The 19,115-nt window shown below is 42.1% G+C and overlaps 1 protein-coding gene across 3 annotated transcripts in view; it reads left to right on the top strand.

The window, feature by feature from the left end:
• ache (acetylcholinesterase) overlaps positions 1–19,115 on the top strand; it is a 29,539-nt gene that overhangs the window by 753 nt on the left and 9,671 nt on the right. For 2 of the 3 annotated variants that reach the window (XM_037112941.1, XM_037112943.1), the window contains exons 2-4: positions 17,032–17,536; positions 18,404–18,627; positions 18,746–19,006. In XM_037112941.1, coding sequence (XP_036968836.1) covers positions 17,104–17,536; positions 18,404–18,627; positions 18,746–19,006 — 918 coding nt within the window. In that variant the 5' untranslated portion in view covers positions 17,032–17,103. The remainder of the gene's footprint in view (positions 1–17,031; positions 17,537–18,403; positions 18,628–18,745; positions 19,007–19,115) is intronic. The other variant, XM_037112942.1, reaches the window with a different exon arrangement.

Below are 19,115 nucleotides of genomic sequence, written 5' to 3'. Positions count from 1 at the left end.
CCATACATCTGCGCACTGTAGCTCGTTGGAACATGGTGACATGTCAACGCTGACTCGAGAGCAGTAGTTCGTCGGCATACGTATGAACCCCGAAAAATGAGTAGTTTGGGGTGAAATTGTCACGCAGATGAATTGCAGCCAGGCAGTGGATGCCCTGGCGAGACTGCACAGTTATAAGATGTGTACGCGCAGGTACAGACAAAGGGACATCTCGTAGTTTTATTTATTTTATTTTTTTTTATGAAGTGGGTGATTAATGGACCTCGACGGGATGAGTGTTGTTGCTGGGTTATAGCCGTAGGAGGCTGTGGGGAAATCGATGTGTGTGTCGCGCCTCGATGGCGAGACGCGTGTGTTTGCTTGTGTGTGTGTGTGTGTGTGTGTGTGTGTGTGTGTGTGTGTTGTTGGTGTCTTCTTTCCTTACACGCGTTCACTTGTGTCTGTTTCTATGGCTCCTCTCTCTCTCTCTCTCTCTCTCTCTCTCTCTCTTTCTCTCTCTCTCAAACACACACACACACACACACACACACACACACACACACACACACACACACATATATATAAAGACTACAGTAGCTGTTATGTGTACACACGTTTTGGAGAAGGAGGCCATAATGAACCAACAACAATCAGATGGGTAAGTGGGTCATATAGTCTAACACACATTACACGATCACATGATATTTGATCTCATGGGCAATATTGTGGCTTGATCATTCTGGCAGAGGCATTTGCGTGTACATATGTTGTCACATCCCTTACACATTAAAGGAGCTATCTGTGTTGGTGGCAGCTCAGATCTCCACCTGTGTTGTGCGTTACGTAACAGTCGGTGCTTTCAGGCGAGGCAGCGTGTTGGCTGAAGTCAGCGGATGGACGAGGATGAAGTAGGGGCGAGTTTTGACGATACGTTCAGGTTTTCGAGCGGTTCACAAAGAGATCCTCCTCTCCTCCCTCTCCTGCTGCAGCCTAAATTATTTTTCATCTATCATAAGTCATAATTGTAAATGCATTTTTTTTTTTGGCAGCTGGCGGTGCACCTTTTTTCATCTGCATTTTTCAGCAGAGCCTCTGCCAAAGTGAAATGAATACTGCAGGTGTTTCTCATTTATTAAAGGCCAGAGTAAAGAGGAGGATGCCAGGCGCTGTTGGGCCCCTGGACAGAGATCAGTCGGTGTCCAAGCTGCAAGGACAGCAGCGTGGCTCCCAATACCATGGGTGCTTGTAATTACTCAGATGTTGTATTATTAAGGCCTGAGCACCAAACGATGTGAGGACCCTATTGCATTTCTAAGAACTATGAGGAGGCAAGGAATTACTAGTGGTGTGGGCGACACTGCCTTATCTCCAGTAGCTAATTTCTTATTTCAGTATATACTCAAGTCTTGCCTTATTTTACTGTCTGCTCAGGAGCTACTTTTATCTCCTCAAATCATTTGTCACTTCAACTGCTCTCCCTCCTCCTCTGATCTCTGTACTGCACATACACCGCCCAGCCTGCCCCACCCTGTGTTTTTCTTTTTTTTCCCTCTCTCCTGCATCTGCTCTATGGACTTCGTTTATCAGCGGCGCTATAAAGCAATATACAAAGTTTGGGATTTATTTTTTTCACCCGCGATTCTTGCTCGTCAGCGAGGAGGCTTGTTGTTGACGAGGCGATTCAAACTAACGTGGCACCAAACTAGATACACTTACATTCTGTCTTCAAAAACAGTGGCACAAATAGACCTGCTTGTATAGATGGGACATTATATTAGAACTGAAACACCATGCCATGTGTAGGTAAGAGAGAGGGACCGAGAGAAAGAATACACAGCTCTGAATACAGAAAATCAATATGAACTTGCCAATTTTGATATTATAGCAGTGCTGCCACAAATAAATGAATATATGGGTAACCTTATTGTGAAGTACCACCAGCTATTTTTGCAGTTCCCATTTGTTGATAGTCTGTATTTAATAAACCAAAAAAATTGATGTGACTAATAACAAATAATAAAACAAACACATATCTTGGATACCTACCCAACAAACAGATTTGATTAGTTGAATATATCTAGGTCCATCCCAAATTCTCTATACATTGTTACATATATTACTGTAATGCAACTGTAATGAGACCAGTTTCTTCCCCTCGGATCAATAAAGTAGCCTATTTCTGATCAGAATTTTATAGAAAGCTTGTGAAAGGAAAATTATGTATTAAATAGATCATACACATTTGTTGCTTTTTTGTCTAGAAATGTTTTCGTTTGCTGTTTCTTGGTCCTCCGCTCTTTCCATAGTCGCTGAAATCGCACAACTCAGTTAATCAGGTCAAATCAAATCAACACATGTAACGTACTTTGCATGCACATGCTAAAAAAAGTTGATGTTTGAGGTATGATGACTTATTCATTATCCTCAAAAACTAACCACATGGAACTAGGTACGAGGCTTTTCATCAGTCTAAAAAAAAAAAAGACAGAGGTGCTGCACTTGAGAGGAGTGAGGTTTGTAAGCCTGCATCGAAGCAAACTCTGCGTTGGAGGGCTTTTATAACCTACACCCGCTGAAGGCAGACTGGTTTGGAATGATAATGTTGCAGACACTCCGCACGAACACGCAAATGTAGTGAGAATGGGCCGGGGGAGGGTGTAAGGCCCGGTGTGGAAATAGGACTCTGTGTCTGTGGTTAAAGTGAAAGTCACCCGGTAGTAGTTAAGTGAAAATCTTACAGTATTTGAGATGAAATGTACTTAAGAATTTAAAGTACAAGTAGAAGTGTATAAATGTATAGACACACCTTATGCTTTGTGTCGCCCTATAATTGGCATAGCCAGTTATAGGAGCCGATACTCAGCAAGATGCTATCAGGGCACTCTGCTTCGGTTAGCTGGTACGTTATCAGTTGCCTCGCAGTGAAGCGACCGGTCACAGCAGAGTAGAACAAGAGTTACAGTCAGATGTTTAAGCTTGGAGGGCTTCAGTCATCTGACTGGACTCACGCCAACCAAATGTCAAACTGAAACATGACATTTGATCCCTTCGCCAGTCTAGAATCTTTCATTTTCCATCTATAATTATAATTCCCAGCCACCTGCCTCAAATGGATCGGGGGCAGTATGTAACTCCATCTCAATTTTGCATTTCATTTCGTTACACAATAATTGCTAAATGAAAATTTTAGAGGTATACATTGATGCTTGACTCTGAGAACAGCTCATTCTGTTGGTGGAACACAGGTATTTGTAAGCAGGCATGCTAAACAACCACTGTCACCATCATTTGAGCAAAGCTTTTCCAGCAGGTTGGAATATTTAATTTCAGCCTTTCATATTTTGCCATTTGATAGAAATTTTACAAGAATATCAGTACAACAGTGGCACTAAAATGCCACTTCCTTATTAGAGGAAGGAGTTTGCCTTGGTGTAAATCCCTCTGTACCTATAGAATATAATTGATAGGATGATCACTTTTAATATTACAGATAGGATTTATTCAGTCTTGAACTCAGAAAATGTCTGTGCCCATAATACATACATCACAGCACTATCTGCACATAGCTGAAACATGGGCAGTAGAGAAAAACATCAGTGAGATCTCCAGCCACTGTAGACTTATTTGTCATGGCCACTCGGTCCAATGCTTGACAAACAGGACCTTCTAGCTCTGCAGGCCCAGGGCATGTCTTCATGGAGGTAGAAGCTGGAGCTGCTCTTTGTTTATGTTGATTTACTAGTTGTACACAATGTCTAAGAGTGTCACTGCTAATAAACCTTGTATTGTCCTCAAACATGTATAGCATTTCCCAAGTATTCCCAACCTCAAATCTTGCCTCGTCTCATTACAGTAGTTACAATACGATGTATTGAACAGCATTTCTTCAGTCTCTCCATCGCTGGATCCATACAAATGCAACTTACGTTCATCCGTCAGAACCAAAGGGCAGCAATAACAAGAATTTGCAAAACTCGACTGGGCCGCAGAGCCTCCAACAACCAAAATAAGTCTGCTGTTTTAGTAGTATTTAGTCTTGTTAAGGTCCCTGCCCCGTCCCTCCAGTCCATTCTAGCACCAACCAGTGTGTGTATGACCTTTGAGATGTTTAGGAGAGAACAAAACCTTAAGTACAGTGGCACTCAGTGAAGCGCATGCCTCCATCAAGGGTCAGCATTCCCCTTTAATTCAATCAAGCCCGATCTAATATCAAACTCAATAGCCCTGTATTACTCTAAGTGTGGTGAAGCAGTTATGCTTGGTATAATATTCAAAGCTCACCATGGTCATCTACTGCAAGTTATGCACTGACTAGGGACAAGTGCCTCTTACAACACCACATCAGAAGACCCAGCTCACACTTTCGCTTCAGTCCAGCTCTGTGCACATACACACACACACACACACACGCACAGAGTCTGTAAATGCCATACAAGTGTAGATACAAATCCCCAGGTCTGCAACATTTTGTCAGATGTAATGTTAGTGCTAACTACAAACAAAACTCATTACGTCATCTTTCTCGAAGTAAAGATTTATGTAACACCATAACCGTCCCCTGAAGTAGCCTAGTGCAGAAACATGAGCTAGGGGCAGAGTGGCAGAGACACCATTTACCCTAATGCAAAATATATCATCGAAATGATTTTAAAGCTGTTATATAAAAAAAAAAAGCTACATAATGTTGCTTTAACCTTCTGTGCCCTGTGCTAACCCAAACATGCTGATAATCGCTGGTCTATAACAATATGTATTAGAGGAATACAAACTTCAGTATAAACAGTAGTCTCAGACAGGTATTGGTAGACACAAGTTATATTGTCTCACAGTATAAATTGTCATATTGCCTCAGCCAAGACTAAATGATCTGACAGAGTGAGAGTGAGACAGAGGGCAAGTAAGGCCATACACACACAGTGACACACAGTGACACACAGTGTATTGGGTTTGATTGATTTATTCTCCATTACTTTTACCTTCCTATGTTTATTTCATCCACAGTTCTGTTCATTTTTTTTTAACCTATCTTCATATATTAGATGCATTTTGGCTTGTTCATCTTGTTTTGTCCAATCAATGGCACAAAACTCAAATATATTAAATTTACTATTGCGTATGACAAAGAGGCAGCAAATCCTGACTGTGTTTCTGCTTGGTAAATGGCATAAATTGATTACCAAAAAAACGACTGTTGTTCAGCTAATAGTCTTGTCATCGCTGCTCATTTTTGTATATCGGTTTGTGTGCAAAGTTACCTTTGTCCCTCGAAGGGGCTATTTCTAAGAAAAGTTTTGAGTCTTATTCACAGAAATCAACTTTTCTTATAAATAGCACATGATAAGTAGCCTTAATTACAATCACAGTCAGTAATAACTTGATCACCTCAACCTTTTAACCCTGCTATTTTGTCATTGGAATTTTGCCTTGTCGCTTATCTTTTCCATGTGATTTGAAAATTGTTTCTATATATAGATATTATTAGGCAACGTGCACTTCTCTCTACGACGACGACCACAATAGAAATAGATCGTCTGGCCTTCTGGTGGTATTCTTGATCCTCTTTTCATTGTGCATGTACATTGTTGATGTCACTGTAATTTCAAAGTTGATCATCAAACCAATTAAACATAAAAAGGAGGATCTTCATACGGGATGTGTACGTGGCTGATCAAAGCTCCGTGCTTTATTTACGTACCTTTTCAGAAATCTATACATTAAACCGAGACATTTTCAGTCTGCTGTGCACAGAAAAGGACTGGTTTTGAACAGAATTGAAACTCATAATGACTTCTGAGTCCAATGTTTAATCCTGATAGATGCAACTTGCAGCAGCCCCCCAGTGAAATCAATCCTCCTGTGAACTTCATACACAAATTCCTCAGTCTAATTTGAGAAGTGACACACTTTCTCCCACCCATACCCAGGCCCCCTTCACTGTCTCTCTCTGCCCCTCTCTCTTATTTTGCCACCCACTGGAACTTCTCTACCCCACCTCCTCTCTGTGTGTTTTGTTTCCATAGATTTTAAGTATGGCTGGTACACAGGTGCACTTGAAGGAACTGTTAATCATTTCTGGACATACCCCTAGTCACTTTCTATATATTAATCTCATTGTCTGTTGTTGGAAATCATTCCCTGTTTGCCACACAGTTCTCTACGTGCACAGCCCAGCGTGACATATATTCGACTTTACAAACTGTACAACCTTTAGTTTACGGTGCCAGCTCTACAGTATCCATCTATAGTTATCTCTGTTAGTTAAAATGCTTCACTTTCACAGTTTGCTCTATACTGCGAATAGACAGATCACTGTTAAAGGTGTAAGCTGGCCACACGCTAACGCACGGAAGTGACCCTCTGCCAAGGCTTATTTACATGATTTGATTAAATTGCACTTCATGCTTGGGTTGAGACTGTAGAGCCCGGAGGATTGTGATCATTATGTGCACAGTAAGGAAAATTTCCTCATCTTGCTGGTTGGGCGGTGCAGGTCATAAAAACTGTAATTCTGATCAACAGAGGGGGTGTGGGTGGTTGAGATCATTTATTTTTAATGAGGAGCATATTAATTACATAACCTGCAGCTGAGTCAGTGACAAAAGTATAGTTTTACTTCATTGATTATTAAAATCTCCTGAAACCTGAGCCCCATCCCTGCTGTTTTCTCTGGAGAGTATCCTCTGTACAGTCCTGTTTGTGACTACAGATTTTACATTTGCTGCTTAAACATCCCATGATATTTGCTACAGTGACGTTACCATGTGCATGAGATGTGTAAATGACTGAAAGCGTCCTCTCAAAATATTAAAGCTGACTATATGTGTGTTTTGAACCTGCCTATGTAGGCGCTTCTTACTATCTAAGCACTGAGTCTTCCATATACTGTAGCAGGCAAAACACCTCGACATTGACTTTAGATCAAGGGCCCATCTCTTTTAATGCAAACGCTCTCTGTTGCCCTGACATGTGCCAGCAAAGCACCTGATCACGCCTCATTTTAAAACCCTCGGTCTTAAACTGGCAACGACACTTGTGCTGCGCTGTACGCTGCTTCAGCCGGGAACAAGCTGGACTCTGACGCTGGAGGATTGCATCTGGAGTGTCCACTTGTTATCGGATATCACTTTCCGGCTCTATTTGCAAATGATCACATAGCGTAAATCACTGGGACAAATGGATACAATACCTTTTTCACAAAGAAAGAGACATATTTTCATATGTGCCAGAGAATTTATTGTAAACAGCATTTCACAGAGTTTATAAAGAAAAAACTTACACAAATTTACAATATTTACAAGAATGACAAACACTTCACAAAGTTGAAGTTTCACCGCATTCAGCTACTATCAAAGTAACACAAATTGTTAAGGGAGTCTGGGAGTAGTAGATCTGGGTACTGAAGAGTCGCTCCTTCTTCCCACATGCAAACTGTTTAGTTGTGTTGACGGATAACAGAACATATCACTCCCAGATACACATTTGATCGTTTTTCAGATTCCCCATCTAGTTTTTTAAATCTGTGTTATTTGTAGGTCTGAACAACAGCAATTTTTAGTTCTCCCATTAACTCTCCCAAACTACAGAATGGCATATCTGTGTTAAGTGCAGGATGGAATCAGGAGGAGGTGGAGGCCGGGGTAACAGCTAGTCTGGCTCCACCCAAAGTTCAAGGATACACCTACCAAGATCTTCAGCTTTTCTAAGCTACCTCAAGGAACTTTCATTTTTTTGTTAAATCCGGTGGCACAAAAAGGTGATGATGGTTAAACAAAGCACACTTTAGTGCCGCACCAGGCTACAGACCAGACTACAGAGCAGCTTCCTTCCTAGTGTTTTGAGACTCCTCAAGTCATCTGCAGCACTGGTTGCAGCACACCACTAAAAGAATACACCAAACCATCTGAGCCATTTTTACACCAGCACTTTTGGCTGTGCCGAGACAAAGCTGTGCCTAGTTGCTTTACCATCACCGGTTTTAATGCGCTGCAGTAAGCAGAACCGTACTCAGCTCATGTCTGTGCCTTAAACCTGAGAGAAAGACATTTTTAGAAGTCAGTGTGTTCAGTACTTTTGTAGCTCCTAATCACTTTAGTGTCTCTTGTCCTGTTTGTACTTACAAACATCTGCACGTATGTACCGTTTTGTTGCTTTCACTTGGTTGGCACGCATTAAACCCATACTAACCCATCTTCATGCTTCTGGTGATGTTTGCTTATGTCGGCATATAGAAACGTTAGTAATAAATGTTCACTTTTTCATAACCAGTAAAAAGTCCCTTGTAGTATGTTTAACCATCACATCTCTAGTATTCTACACAAAAATAAATGTGAACTTAATAATTGATAACTGTAGAGGGAGTTATGTGCTGGAACTATTTTTCATTGAGCAACTGTCAAGTGCAGTGACCGTCTGCGACAGCGAGGTCACCTCTACAGAGACCAAAAATAGAGCCTGTGGTCACCTGGCAACTGTAGCTGGCCCGATGAATATAAAGTTGTTTGTTAAATCCAAGCATCTAACTGCCCCAAAAACATGTTGGAAAGTAGTTGTCCATCTGTTGTTTGGTGCTGAGCAGGAAGTCTGCAGTGAGTTTACCAGAGCCCTGTTCACTTGAAGAAGCAAGATCAGCGAGGCCAACTCCTTTATTTTGGCTGTACGCTGAAAACATTTGGGTTTGACATCAAAAGATGAATATGAGACAAGAGATCAGCATTTCAGCTTTTAATTCCGTCTGTTACACAACTTACAAGATGGCATCACTTGTAACGGAACACAATATTTTTAGGTGAGCAAAAGTACGGGCCCAAAAATAGATTAGAGTGAATAATACTTTTAATATTTAGTTGCAAATCCTTTGCTTGCAATAACAGTGTCAAGCCTGCGACCCGCTGACATCACAAAACCTTTGCGGTCTTCTTTTGTGATGCTTTTCGGGCCAGCCTCTTTCAGTTGTTGTTTGTTTCGGAGAGGTTCTCACTCTTTAGCAGATCCGTTCTGTCTCCACACATTAGCCTGTCCATCGCTTTGTTAAAAGTTTGCTTTTCTCACATAGACAGCTCTTTGGTCTTCATGTTGGTGACACCTTTCTTACTATAAATGCCGTCTGCAAAGGCAAAACCCAAAACTGAAACTGAGAGTAAACATTCAACTCTATTTATTGTTTGAATTATCAGTGTAATAAGATGCACGTGTCAGTCAAATGTTCCAGTTATTTATCTCACTTGAAAAATGGGTGGGTTCAAGGGTGAGAAACTGCTCACAAACCACCCAGAGAGCCGATCATCCTTTTTATACATCTTAGTTTTGCTTTTTAACGTTTTCAGACTGAGATATGGCATGATGCTCTGTATAAAACCCTGCGCATCCACAGAATGAGCAACCTTCAAAATCCACTGCTTCCAGAACCCGCAGGCATCCCTCATCCTGCGTTCTCCTCTTTTTTTATTGCATCCGTATTTGCTACTTTCTAGAAGCCACACTCCCCCCTGCTGCCTATTACATCCTCACTGTTGTTGCACATTTCACTGCTTTTTAACATTATGTATAAATATATCGTCTTCTTACACTCCTACATTCTCTTCCCGTGAGTGTACGCACGCTGAATAGCATGATGAACATTTAACTAAAAAGCAATGACTCTGTTTGTTTTTCACCTGTCTAGAGAACGGTTAATCTGATCTACTCCACAACTGACAGGTATATTGCCGAGGAACAAAGAAAGGGCATTGTTGAGTGTGAAGCTGTTCGGATGAGAAATGCTAAAGATGCAATTTACAGAAAATATAAAGGCCATCATCATCATCATCATCAGGCATGAGCGAGAGAGACTGTGCTGTTTCACTGACGGCTTTACCTGCTCAGCTGTCCTGCTGTCCACACAGCGATATTGATGGGCGGTGGTGGTGCAGAAGGGTGCTCACGTTTTTTCCACTCCCGTGGGCGACACGAGTCAAGCAGCGCTCGCGGGCAGTAGCTCGCCTGTCTGCTGTTTTTTCAACACCTAAACCGAAATGCATGGGAGGTAGTACCGCAAAATTTAACCGCAAAACCGATAATCCGCGAACCGTAAGTACATAGTGAAACACGGGTGGTGTTGAAGTTTCTTATATACAGTACATCACTGAAGATATTTATACGCCAAGACTCATGTTGTTATCCTAAATGGCAGAATCTGTGAGCATCTGCCAGTCTGTGCACATTAAACAGTCCCGTGGGGCTGCTGCAGCTTCATCTGTCCTCTGCTGGGAGTAAGTAGGTAGCAGCAGCAGGGAACTGAGGACGTGGGAGGGCTTTGTAGCTGCCAGGAATATATGCATAGGCACAGTTCAGGGTATTTCTCCCTCTGATGGGGATCGGGACATGCTGGTAGAATTTAGGCAAAACAGTTCTGAGATCTGTTTGCTACAACGGGAATTCCATCTGGTTGCTTTGTCGCGTTATTACTCCCGATCATGCTGTACAATTTCTTGAATGCATTTGTCGCTTCCGCGGCAGAAAAACAAAACAAACACTGGTGAATTTTCTGAGCAGAAAATTTGACAATTGGTAAACACAGTCAGTCTGCTCCAACCGCGTTTTGAGGTGCGAGCATTATCAGTGTAGACACAGACGATTACAGTAAGAGAAGAGGAGGCCGGCCCTAAAGTGAAGATGTGGGCACAGCAGTCTCTCAGTTGCACATCGTCAACTTTATTTTCCTACCGCTGGACGTTAAACAGGGAAGGGCTGGGTAGATGAATAGCATTGGGTGTCAAATGAGGTGAGCTTAGTTCTGATCCCAGCTCTCACGACCACCAGTCCCTAACCCTGAAACCAGACAAATCTGCAATCTGATGTTTTATTTGCTCCAGGTGGTACCCCTCCCACAGATTTCCATCCTTCCTTGTTCATTTCGACCCATTTATGTTCATTTATCTAATATGAGGCAGGCTTGATGCAAAACAACCAAGATACCTGCAAAAGGAAGGTCAGAAAGCACAGAAAAACGTGTGAATCAAGGGTTTATCTCAACAAACTAAAGTTGGGGATTGCTATACTAGCATTTTTGCCATGTTTGAATGAACTTAGTGTGACAGCTGTTTCATACTCTTTAACAAAAAAGTCTATAGGGATCCTCTCCATAATGTTAACAACTAGGGACATAATGATTACAAAAACTCACAGTACGATGTCATCACGATATGTAGTCCACAGTAGGATATTTACCTCAATATTAAAATGTGGTGTGCATTTATTATTGTGTTTTAACTTATCACTTGAGGTACTTCTGCTTTCCGTCTGTAGTAAAGTCACAGTAGCAATGTGTAAGAAGTAGCCATGAATTTTCTTTCGCAATGCTTGAATGGACTGTGCAGGATCACTAGGGCATCCAGGGGGTGTGACACGAGAGGGCTAATGGAGAACAGGTCCTGAATTTGTGGCAGTGTAACTGGCACATTATTATTTCCTTACTGTATGTTCAGCAGGTACCCGGTTTTAATGGGTTGTCACATTTTTCTCACAGTTGGTTTGTAAAAATAAGCAGGCAGTGGCAAAGCCAACCAATCAGAGGCCGAGTGGGGCAAGTCGTATGAGAGCAAGTCTGTCTTCTGGAGCCGTGTGATTGTGTTGCCTGCTGTTTGAACAGAACATTCTACAGATAGTAGAATGCACTTGTACTGATTTCCCTTGTTACAACCACGAGCAAAATAACCTCATGATAGGTTGGTATGTATCGCCGCAGTCCCACGATGGCATCGCCGCATTTTTATAATTGCTATATCACAAAATTCAGCGTATCATTAAATCCCTGATAACGATTTAACACAGAATTGAGCCTGTCAGTGGCAAAAACAAGCATGTTTGATATTGCGGCAAGTGGAGCCCATAAAAGCGGCTGATGGCTGAGGCCTCTCGACAATTGCATTCAATTCAGGCATTCCAGTCTAATCCGCATTAGCAAAGCTATCCAGCAGTGTCAGGCTAACTACCTTCAGCCACGACATTATAGTGTGCATGTCCTACAGATGTTTGTCATGTAGGGTACTGACTCGGGGTTAGGTACACATGTGATGGACTATATTATCTCTCTCAAGGGCACTTCATCCAGGTCGGGGTTTGAATCTGATCCCTTCACCATGCACCACACTGCTGCAATGAAATCACACGAACACAGTGTCGTACCTCATTTTGTGTTTGCATATAAATGCGCAACAATGCTCGGAGACAGTTGTCTCCCACCTGTCAGGTTTTGGGACTGCTGTTTATGTTTTGCAATGTATGGTTGCCATAGTGACAGGATTAGTTTGGAGGTGCTGTAAGGGATATGGGCAGCTGTGCGTGTGTGTGTGTGTGTGTGTGTGTGTGTGAGAGAGATACTATTTCTGAACGCAAACCTTCTCAGTTGTAAAGAGAGTCTATTTTGGTGAACAAACAAGGTGATATTATTATCAATGGACTTTGAATATAAGGACTTGCTTTCAAACATGACAAACGGTGCGAGTCAAGGTAAAGAGGAGATTGGTTATATTTCTTCTCGACTGTACTGAGTTGCTACGTGCTACTGGAAAGAATTCAGTCCTGGCCACTTCATATCATACTGTTACATCATCCACTCTGACATGTCTGTGTGATCATCGCATAGTTTTTATTTTTATTTTTAGTATGTTTTGCAGCTGCCTTTACAAAGAACATACAATATGCATACAATTCGGACACACCACTCAGACGTGGCAGTTCGCCTTGAACTTTGACCTTTTTGCACCTATATCTGTTGCACCCATATTGTGATTTAAGTACAAAGTACAAATGAAAAAGTATTTACACTTCAATGCACTGTCAGCTGTCATTCCGGCATTTGTCATTTCTCTTTGTTTATCTTCGCGCGACACACCGTATGACGTATGTGATACACCCTCTGCTACGCAGAGGATTGTGTGTCAGAATAGCCAGAAAAGCATGCGGGGCTTGCACTCCGCAAAAATGTGACTACCGGATGTAGTCGGACATCCTGGTATTTATTTTTGGCATACCGCATTTCGCATACTTCGCAGTGGGACGTACTAAATCTTTTTCCTGGCACACTTAATCTCGGCTAAGGGTGATACTACGGAAAACCTGCAGATGCTTATTTTCACGGCTCAAAGATCATTGGCATTGACCCCATCAATTAAATGTAAGGCGGATAGGAGCCTGCGTATATGTCACATTCCATTCCAGAGGAGAAAATGTAACGAAATTTTGAGGAATCAACTAATATTTCTCATAACATAATATAGAAGTTTTAATTATTTCAAGTGAATTAAACTTATAATGTCATCTTCATATCTACCTCAGAACTTTAACATCAGGCACTCTAACTTGAAGTCTTTCAACTTTAGCATCAACTGCAACAGTGTCAGGAGGCATCATATTTATAGATAACTGCCAAAAGCAAACTCCATGTAAACAGATAGGGTTAACTATCTTAACTTAAACTATAATTTTCATAATTTTACAGTGTCTTACAGTTATTACGTTTCTTCTGGAGAGGAGATGAATAGCTGGCACATGCCACATTAATCCATCGGACGGTGTGCCATTTACTAGGGTTTTACTCTGATGCCTTTTTATAGTGCCCCTTGTGACCACGCACCTGTCTAAGCCTTTTGTTGCTGAGCACGAAGGGGCTTTAGGCGCAAACATACGCTGAAAGAAAATAACACTCCCCTTCCTCACAGTGGAAACTTAATCATCGCAGCCACTGTGGTAGGATTATTACTACAAATGGGAGTTTTGGGATACAAAGTCATTCCAGCAAGCTTCTCATTATATACCTGTAATGTGACAGACACAGTTACCTTTCATTTCAGTTGACAGACTTGGAATGCGTTCGTCATCGCGGTGGTGTCTGGATGGCATAGCACACAACATATTTAATAGTCCTGAAAACGGTTCTACATTGCAAGTCTTTGGTGATATAAATGTAAATTTCAAATTGTACTTTTTTTGGGAGCCAAGTCAGACGCCTTATATAATATCCTCACAAGACTGACCAGGTTAATGAGATGTTCCTTGATACATGACACGAGCAGAAGTTGGTCTATGTGTTCTGGATTCAGAGCGTGTGCTGTTTTGTTTCTAGTGATATGCATTAGCTAATGCTGACAAGCTGTATGTGTCCGCACGTAAAGAGAAGTGAGTTACACTTCACGTTATTCCTGTGAGTCTGACTGCCGGAACGCTCATGTTATTTAAGTTACTTGCACAAGTTTAACTGCAGATTTATTCACCCCAGATAGCCAGAATAGCTTATTGTGCATAAGCTGCAAAAAAGCGAGCGACAGCCAGCACAGAGGACGTGTGTTTGTGTTCAGCTCTGTGCCTCATATTAGTGCTAGGCTGCTATTATGTGACACTCAATAACAGCCATATTATTTATAAGCATATAAGAACTTTAACTTTGCTTTCACTGGGGCGATTTGGTGTATTTTGGATCCAGTTAGACACATCTAGAAATAAGATGTTCTTCATTAGACGGTAAACAATCACAATTGCATCAAGTCTAGACAGTTGCTAAATGCGGAGGGGTTCTGGCTGTTTATTTCAGTGGATCCGTGTCACGTTACGTGATGTGATGAACGCCTCGTCCTGCAGATTTCTTCGCCAAACAGCTCTGACTTCACAATATGAACAGAAGCAGTGATATATGTTGTGCGATTCCACCGTAGAGCAGCAGGACACTGTCAGACTGTTGTTTTCTTGGTGTTGTGATGAATATTTAATAAAGTAAGTCTGTTCGGGAAGGCTACAAACCCGCCCACACATCTCCATTCACTGCACTGCCCACTGATAACGTGCACCAGGGTGTGGAGACATCCTCATATGTCTTAAACCGAGTGCCTACGACATGGAGAATGTGGTTGATTTAATTGTATATGATGATATTGTGTATAAATTTGCAACATTCTTTCATATTTGTGATTTTAAGCAATTTTCTAAAGTGAATCTAAATGAATCACAGTTGTTATTCATTAGATAAACACCCCTTACTGATTATACTTCATCTTGCATGCATATCATTGTGATAACTCAGACCCACATCACATCAGATTAGTCTCAGTGAAATTACACTGAGCTCACATTCTCCAACTGTTTCTTGTGTGAGAGCCACTTGTGAGTAATTTGTTTTTTGTAATGCAATGCAGACGCATGGGATCTATTTCACACATCGTCGCATTCTGGAATGCAACACAAAGGCGCGCCGATCGTTGCGGCGTCAAGGCATTATTGTATGAAGCAAAAGAAAAAGAAAGTGATCCCCTCTGCTTGGTCTAAAGTGCATGTAGGGTGCGTTCAAGTACCTTTTGCCAGTTAAACTGTCTCGCACAAGGGAGCTGTATTTAGACTGTGAATTAGTTATGGTAGTGTTTTGGGCATTACATAATTTACAATTCCAGTGTCATCTCCCATTCCTCACCTGGCGCAATGCTGTCAAACAGTGGCGCTCTTCTTTGCAGAGGGACAGGGATGTGGGCTTCGACTGCTAAACCCCTCAGCTCTGTCCCATCAACAACTCTGTTTATAGTGAAGCGCAAGTCTCAATCGGTGGATCAATTTGGACGGGTCGTAAAAATAGCAGGTGGGATGCAGGTGGGTCTTTAATGGGGGAAATATTAATGACATTACCTTCAATGATCCTCCAGCAGTAGGAACATACTATGTGTACCTCTCCCTTAGCATGCGCATTTGCGCTCGAGAAACAGCGGATAAGCTTCGATTATTTAAAACTCCAGACTCGCCAATAGGATCATCAGTATTTCATGTTGATTAAACTTCTCTGTTCTTCTACAGATCACACACACTGTTCATACAATAAACCTAGTTTGATGTGAAGCAGCTTTCCTCCTGATAAACGCTGAGATCCTGTCTATATATATGCATTTATAGGAGCTACCATTTTCCTTTCGTCAAGTTTACAACCACATTAAATGTGGCACGGTGTGTGGCACCATGATGTCACTGTGTTCACGGAAAGCTTTTTAAAATGGCTGAAACAGCCTCTCTAATGGTCAGAGTGTTTGCATGAAATAAACAGGAAAAAATACTGCTTGCTTGACTTTAGGCCAGCTTTTCAGTGGTCGTATGTCAAAGAGATGACTGGTCTATAGGTAACTTGGGAGATGTTTCAGAGATCCTTTATTAAAGAGAAGCAGGTTCAATTGTAGAGGAGAAACTGAACTGAACTAAACTGATGAAAATTACCGAAGATTCTTGTTTGATGTACATGAGAAGATGGTTTACTCAAGACACTAAACTTTGTAACAAACTGAATTTCTATCTCTTGTTTATTGTTAAATTGAGGAAGGCTGTTTTTTTTTTTTTTATTGAACTATGGATTCTTTATTTTTGGTGAATATTATCTGAACTTGTCCAGCTCTAACCTGCGAACAACACCAGGATAAAGTCCTACTGCTGTTGTAAAATACCCCTTCCTCTTTAAAGACAATTGTGAAAATGTAGTTGTAGACAGTTCTAACAATAGGATAGCTGTTGTGATGAAAGAATTTAATCGAGAATTAAAATGTGGACATCGATTGAACAACTAAGCCAAATCGAATCGTGTTGCCCTGCAGTTTGATTGATTGATTGATTGAATACATATTAAGTTTGCTTAATGAGAGTGTTTCAATGTCAGGCAAAAAGATAACCTACATTTTTATAAGCACCACTGTAAGGCAAATTACCACTTGTACGAAAGCAATACACTATCCCAATCTAAATGGCAGATAGCCGTCAAATTCTTTGATTCAAAAATCTAAGAGGATGCATCCTTTTGGATAAACAAAGGAGGCGTGATTCCATCTAGGGTTGAGAGATCTGTGTTGTATTGCACGTGTAAAAATTAGTTCATAATTATGGTATGGGCTGTCTTCCTTCTCAGTGAATCTGTGGTCAACCTTGGTGATACGTCCAGACTTCCTACTTCCTGCTGTTCCCTCATCTGATTTCACCCTCTCTCCTTCAGTCTGTTCTCAATCACTCTCCTTTACTGTAATCACATCACTCTCTTTCTCTCTCTCTCTCTCTCTGTAGAGCAGAGGGGAAGCAGAGCAGACCCTGCCCTGCCTGATTGGAGAGGGAACCACGACCACTGCTCCAGCCATCATGCAGACCTCCGTCCTCCTCCTCCTTTCCCCAATCCTCCTCCTGTCCGTCCTCATCCCCGCCTGCTCGTCCCAGAGTGACTCAGACCTCATCGTCCAGACACGTAGTGGTCGAGTTCGTGGCATCCGCCTGCCGGTGCCCGACCACGGCTACGTCACCGCTTTTCTCGGCATTCCCTTCGCTGAGCCACCCGTAGGAAAGCGACGCTTCCGTCCCGCTGAGCGCAAGCATCCGTGGACGGGGGTGCACGATGCCAAGTCCTACCCCAACGCCTGCTACCAGTTTGTGGACACATCATTCCCAGGCTTCCAGGGCAGCGAGATGTGGAACCCCAACAGAGACATGAGTGAAGACTGCTTATACCTCAATGTGTGGGTGCCCTCCTCGGCTAGACCGCACAATCTCACTGTCATGGTGTGGATCTACGGCGGAGGTACTTGGTCACGACTTCTGACTGATTCAAAATATAAATAGGTTAGACATGACTCATTCTTCTAGTGAGGTCAGCAGTGCACAGCAAACAACAGAAACAAAGCCCCTTTTAAGAGCATTAACAGTATCTAGCTAATATTGACAACAGGAGGTGATAAACACACAAAATAAGAAAATACTAGCCTGTAAATGGTCCTCAGTAATTGGCATTAGGTGATTTTTGCAACTTTTTATTAAGCCTCTGTGCTGATGATAGTTATAGTGTGAGGCATTATATTTTTAGGTTGTCTGTCTGTCCCATTTTTGGCAATGTAATATAGCAGGAATGTCTTAAAAGGACTTCCAATTTGGCAAAAATGTCTACGTGGACCCAAGCACCCATGGATGAATAGATCAGCCAATGATTAGCAACTGTCTGGCCATTATACAATGTCATAGCTCAAGAACAGAAACTTGACTAGTGAAAGGAGGCATACCACTGCAAGACAGCAATTTCTAGTTTGAAAGTTGTTGGGTTATATGATTTACCATGGAGGAGAGAGTGTGTGTTCCTAGGCAGTTTTTAGACTGATGTTGTCTTTAACGTACAGAACGTCCAGGAAGTTCATTTTGTTTGCATTAAATGACATGGAGAACTTAAGGTATTTGTTTTTAGAGTTAATGAATTTATGAAATTCATGCAGCAAATTCTCTGATTCGCTCCATCTAAAAACACATCATCTAGATGCCTCTGTCAATTAGAAATGTGCTGGATGATGGACTACAATGTTGGTCTTCTTCTGGTGTTTCAAACAGCAAAGCGTCTATCTGTTGTGAGAGATTGTGATACAACCGGTTAATACTCCACTGTGATATTTAACATATCCAGGTTTCTACAGTGGCTCTTCTTCTCTGGATGTGTACGATGGCCGTTACCTAGCTCACAGTGAGACGGTCATTGTGGTTTCCATGAACTACCGGATCGGTGCCTTCGGCTTCCTCGCTTTGCATGGTTCCTCTGAGGCGCCAGGCAACGTCGGTCTGCTGGACCAGAGGATGGCGCTGCAGTGGGTACAAGACAACATCCATTTCTTTGGTGGAAACCCCAAACAGGTTAGTTTTTCTCTCACGTTTCCTTTTTTTTTCCCCATCTTATCAGTTTTACGCAGAAACGTAAGTGTGAGGTAATTTTGATCCTGATCTCTACATTTGCCCTCCACCTTTCAAACAGGTGACTATCTTTGGTGAAAGTGCTGGCGGTGCTTCGGTCGGTTTCCACCTGTTGTCTCCAGACAGCCGGCCTACCTTCACCAGGGCCATCCTGCAGAGTGGAGTCCCCAACTGTCCCTGGGCTTCAGTCAGCCCCGCTGAGGCCCGCAAACGGGCCACATTGTTGGGCAAACTGGTTGGCTGCAACGGAGGCAATGACACCGAGCTGGTTGACTGTCTGCGCAGTAAAAGTCCGCAGGAGCTCATCGACCAGGAGTGGCAGGTAATACTGACTAAAGTAGTCATCAGCCTGTGAAGTTCCAGTCATTCTCCTTTTCAGGCTGTTATAGCCTAAAAAGGAGAATGAATGGCAGTTTCAGAAGGGAATGTAG

This window comes from Acanthopagrus latus, chromosome 10, assembly GCF_904848185.1.
Source record: "Acanthopagrus latus isolate v.2019 chromosome 10, fAcaLat1.1, whole genome shotgun sequence".
NCBI lineage: Eukaryota > Metazoa > Chordata > Actinopteri > Spariformes > Sparidae > Acanthopagrus > Acanthopagrus latus.
This window is presented reverse-complemented; position numbering and strand designations above follow the sequence as displayed.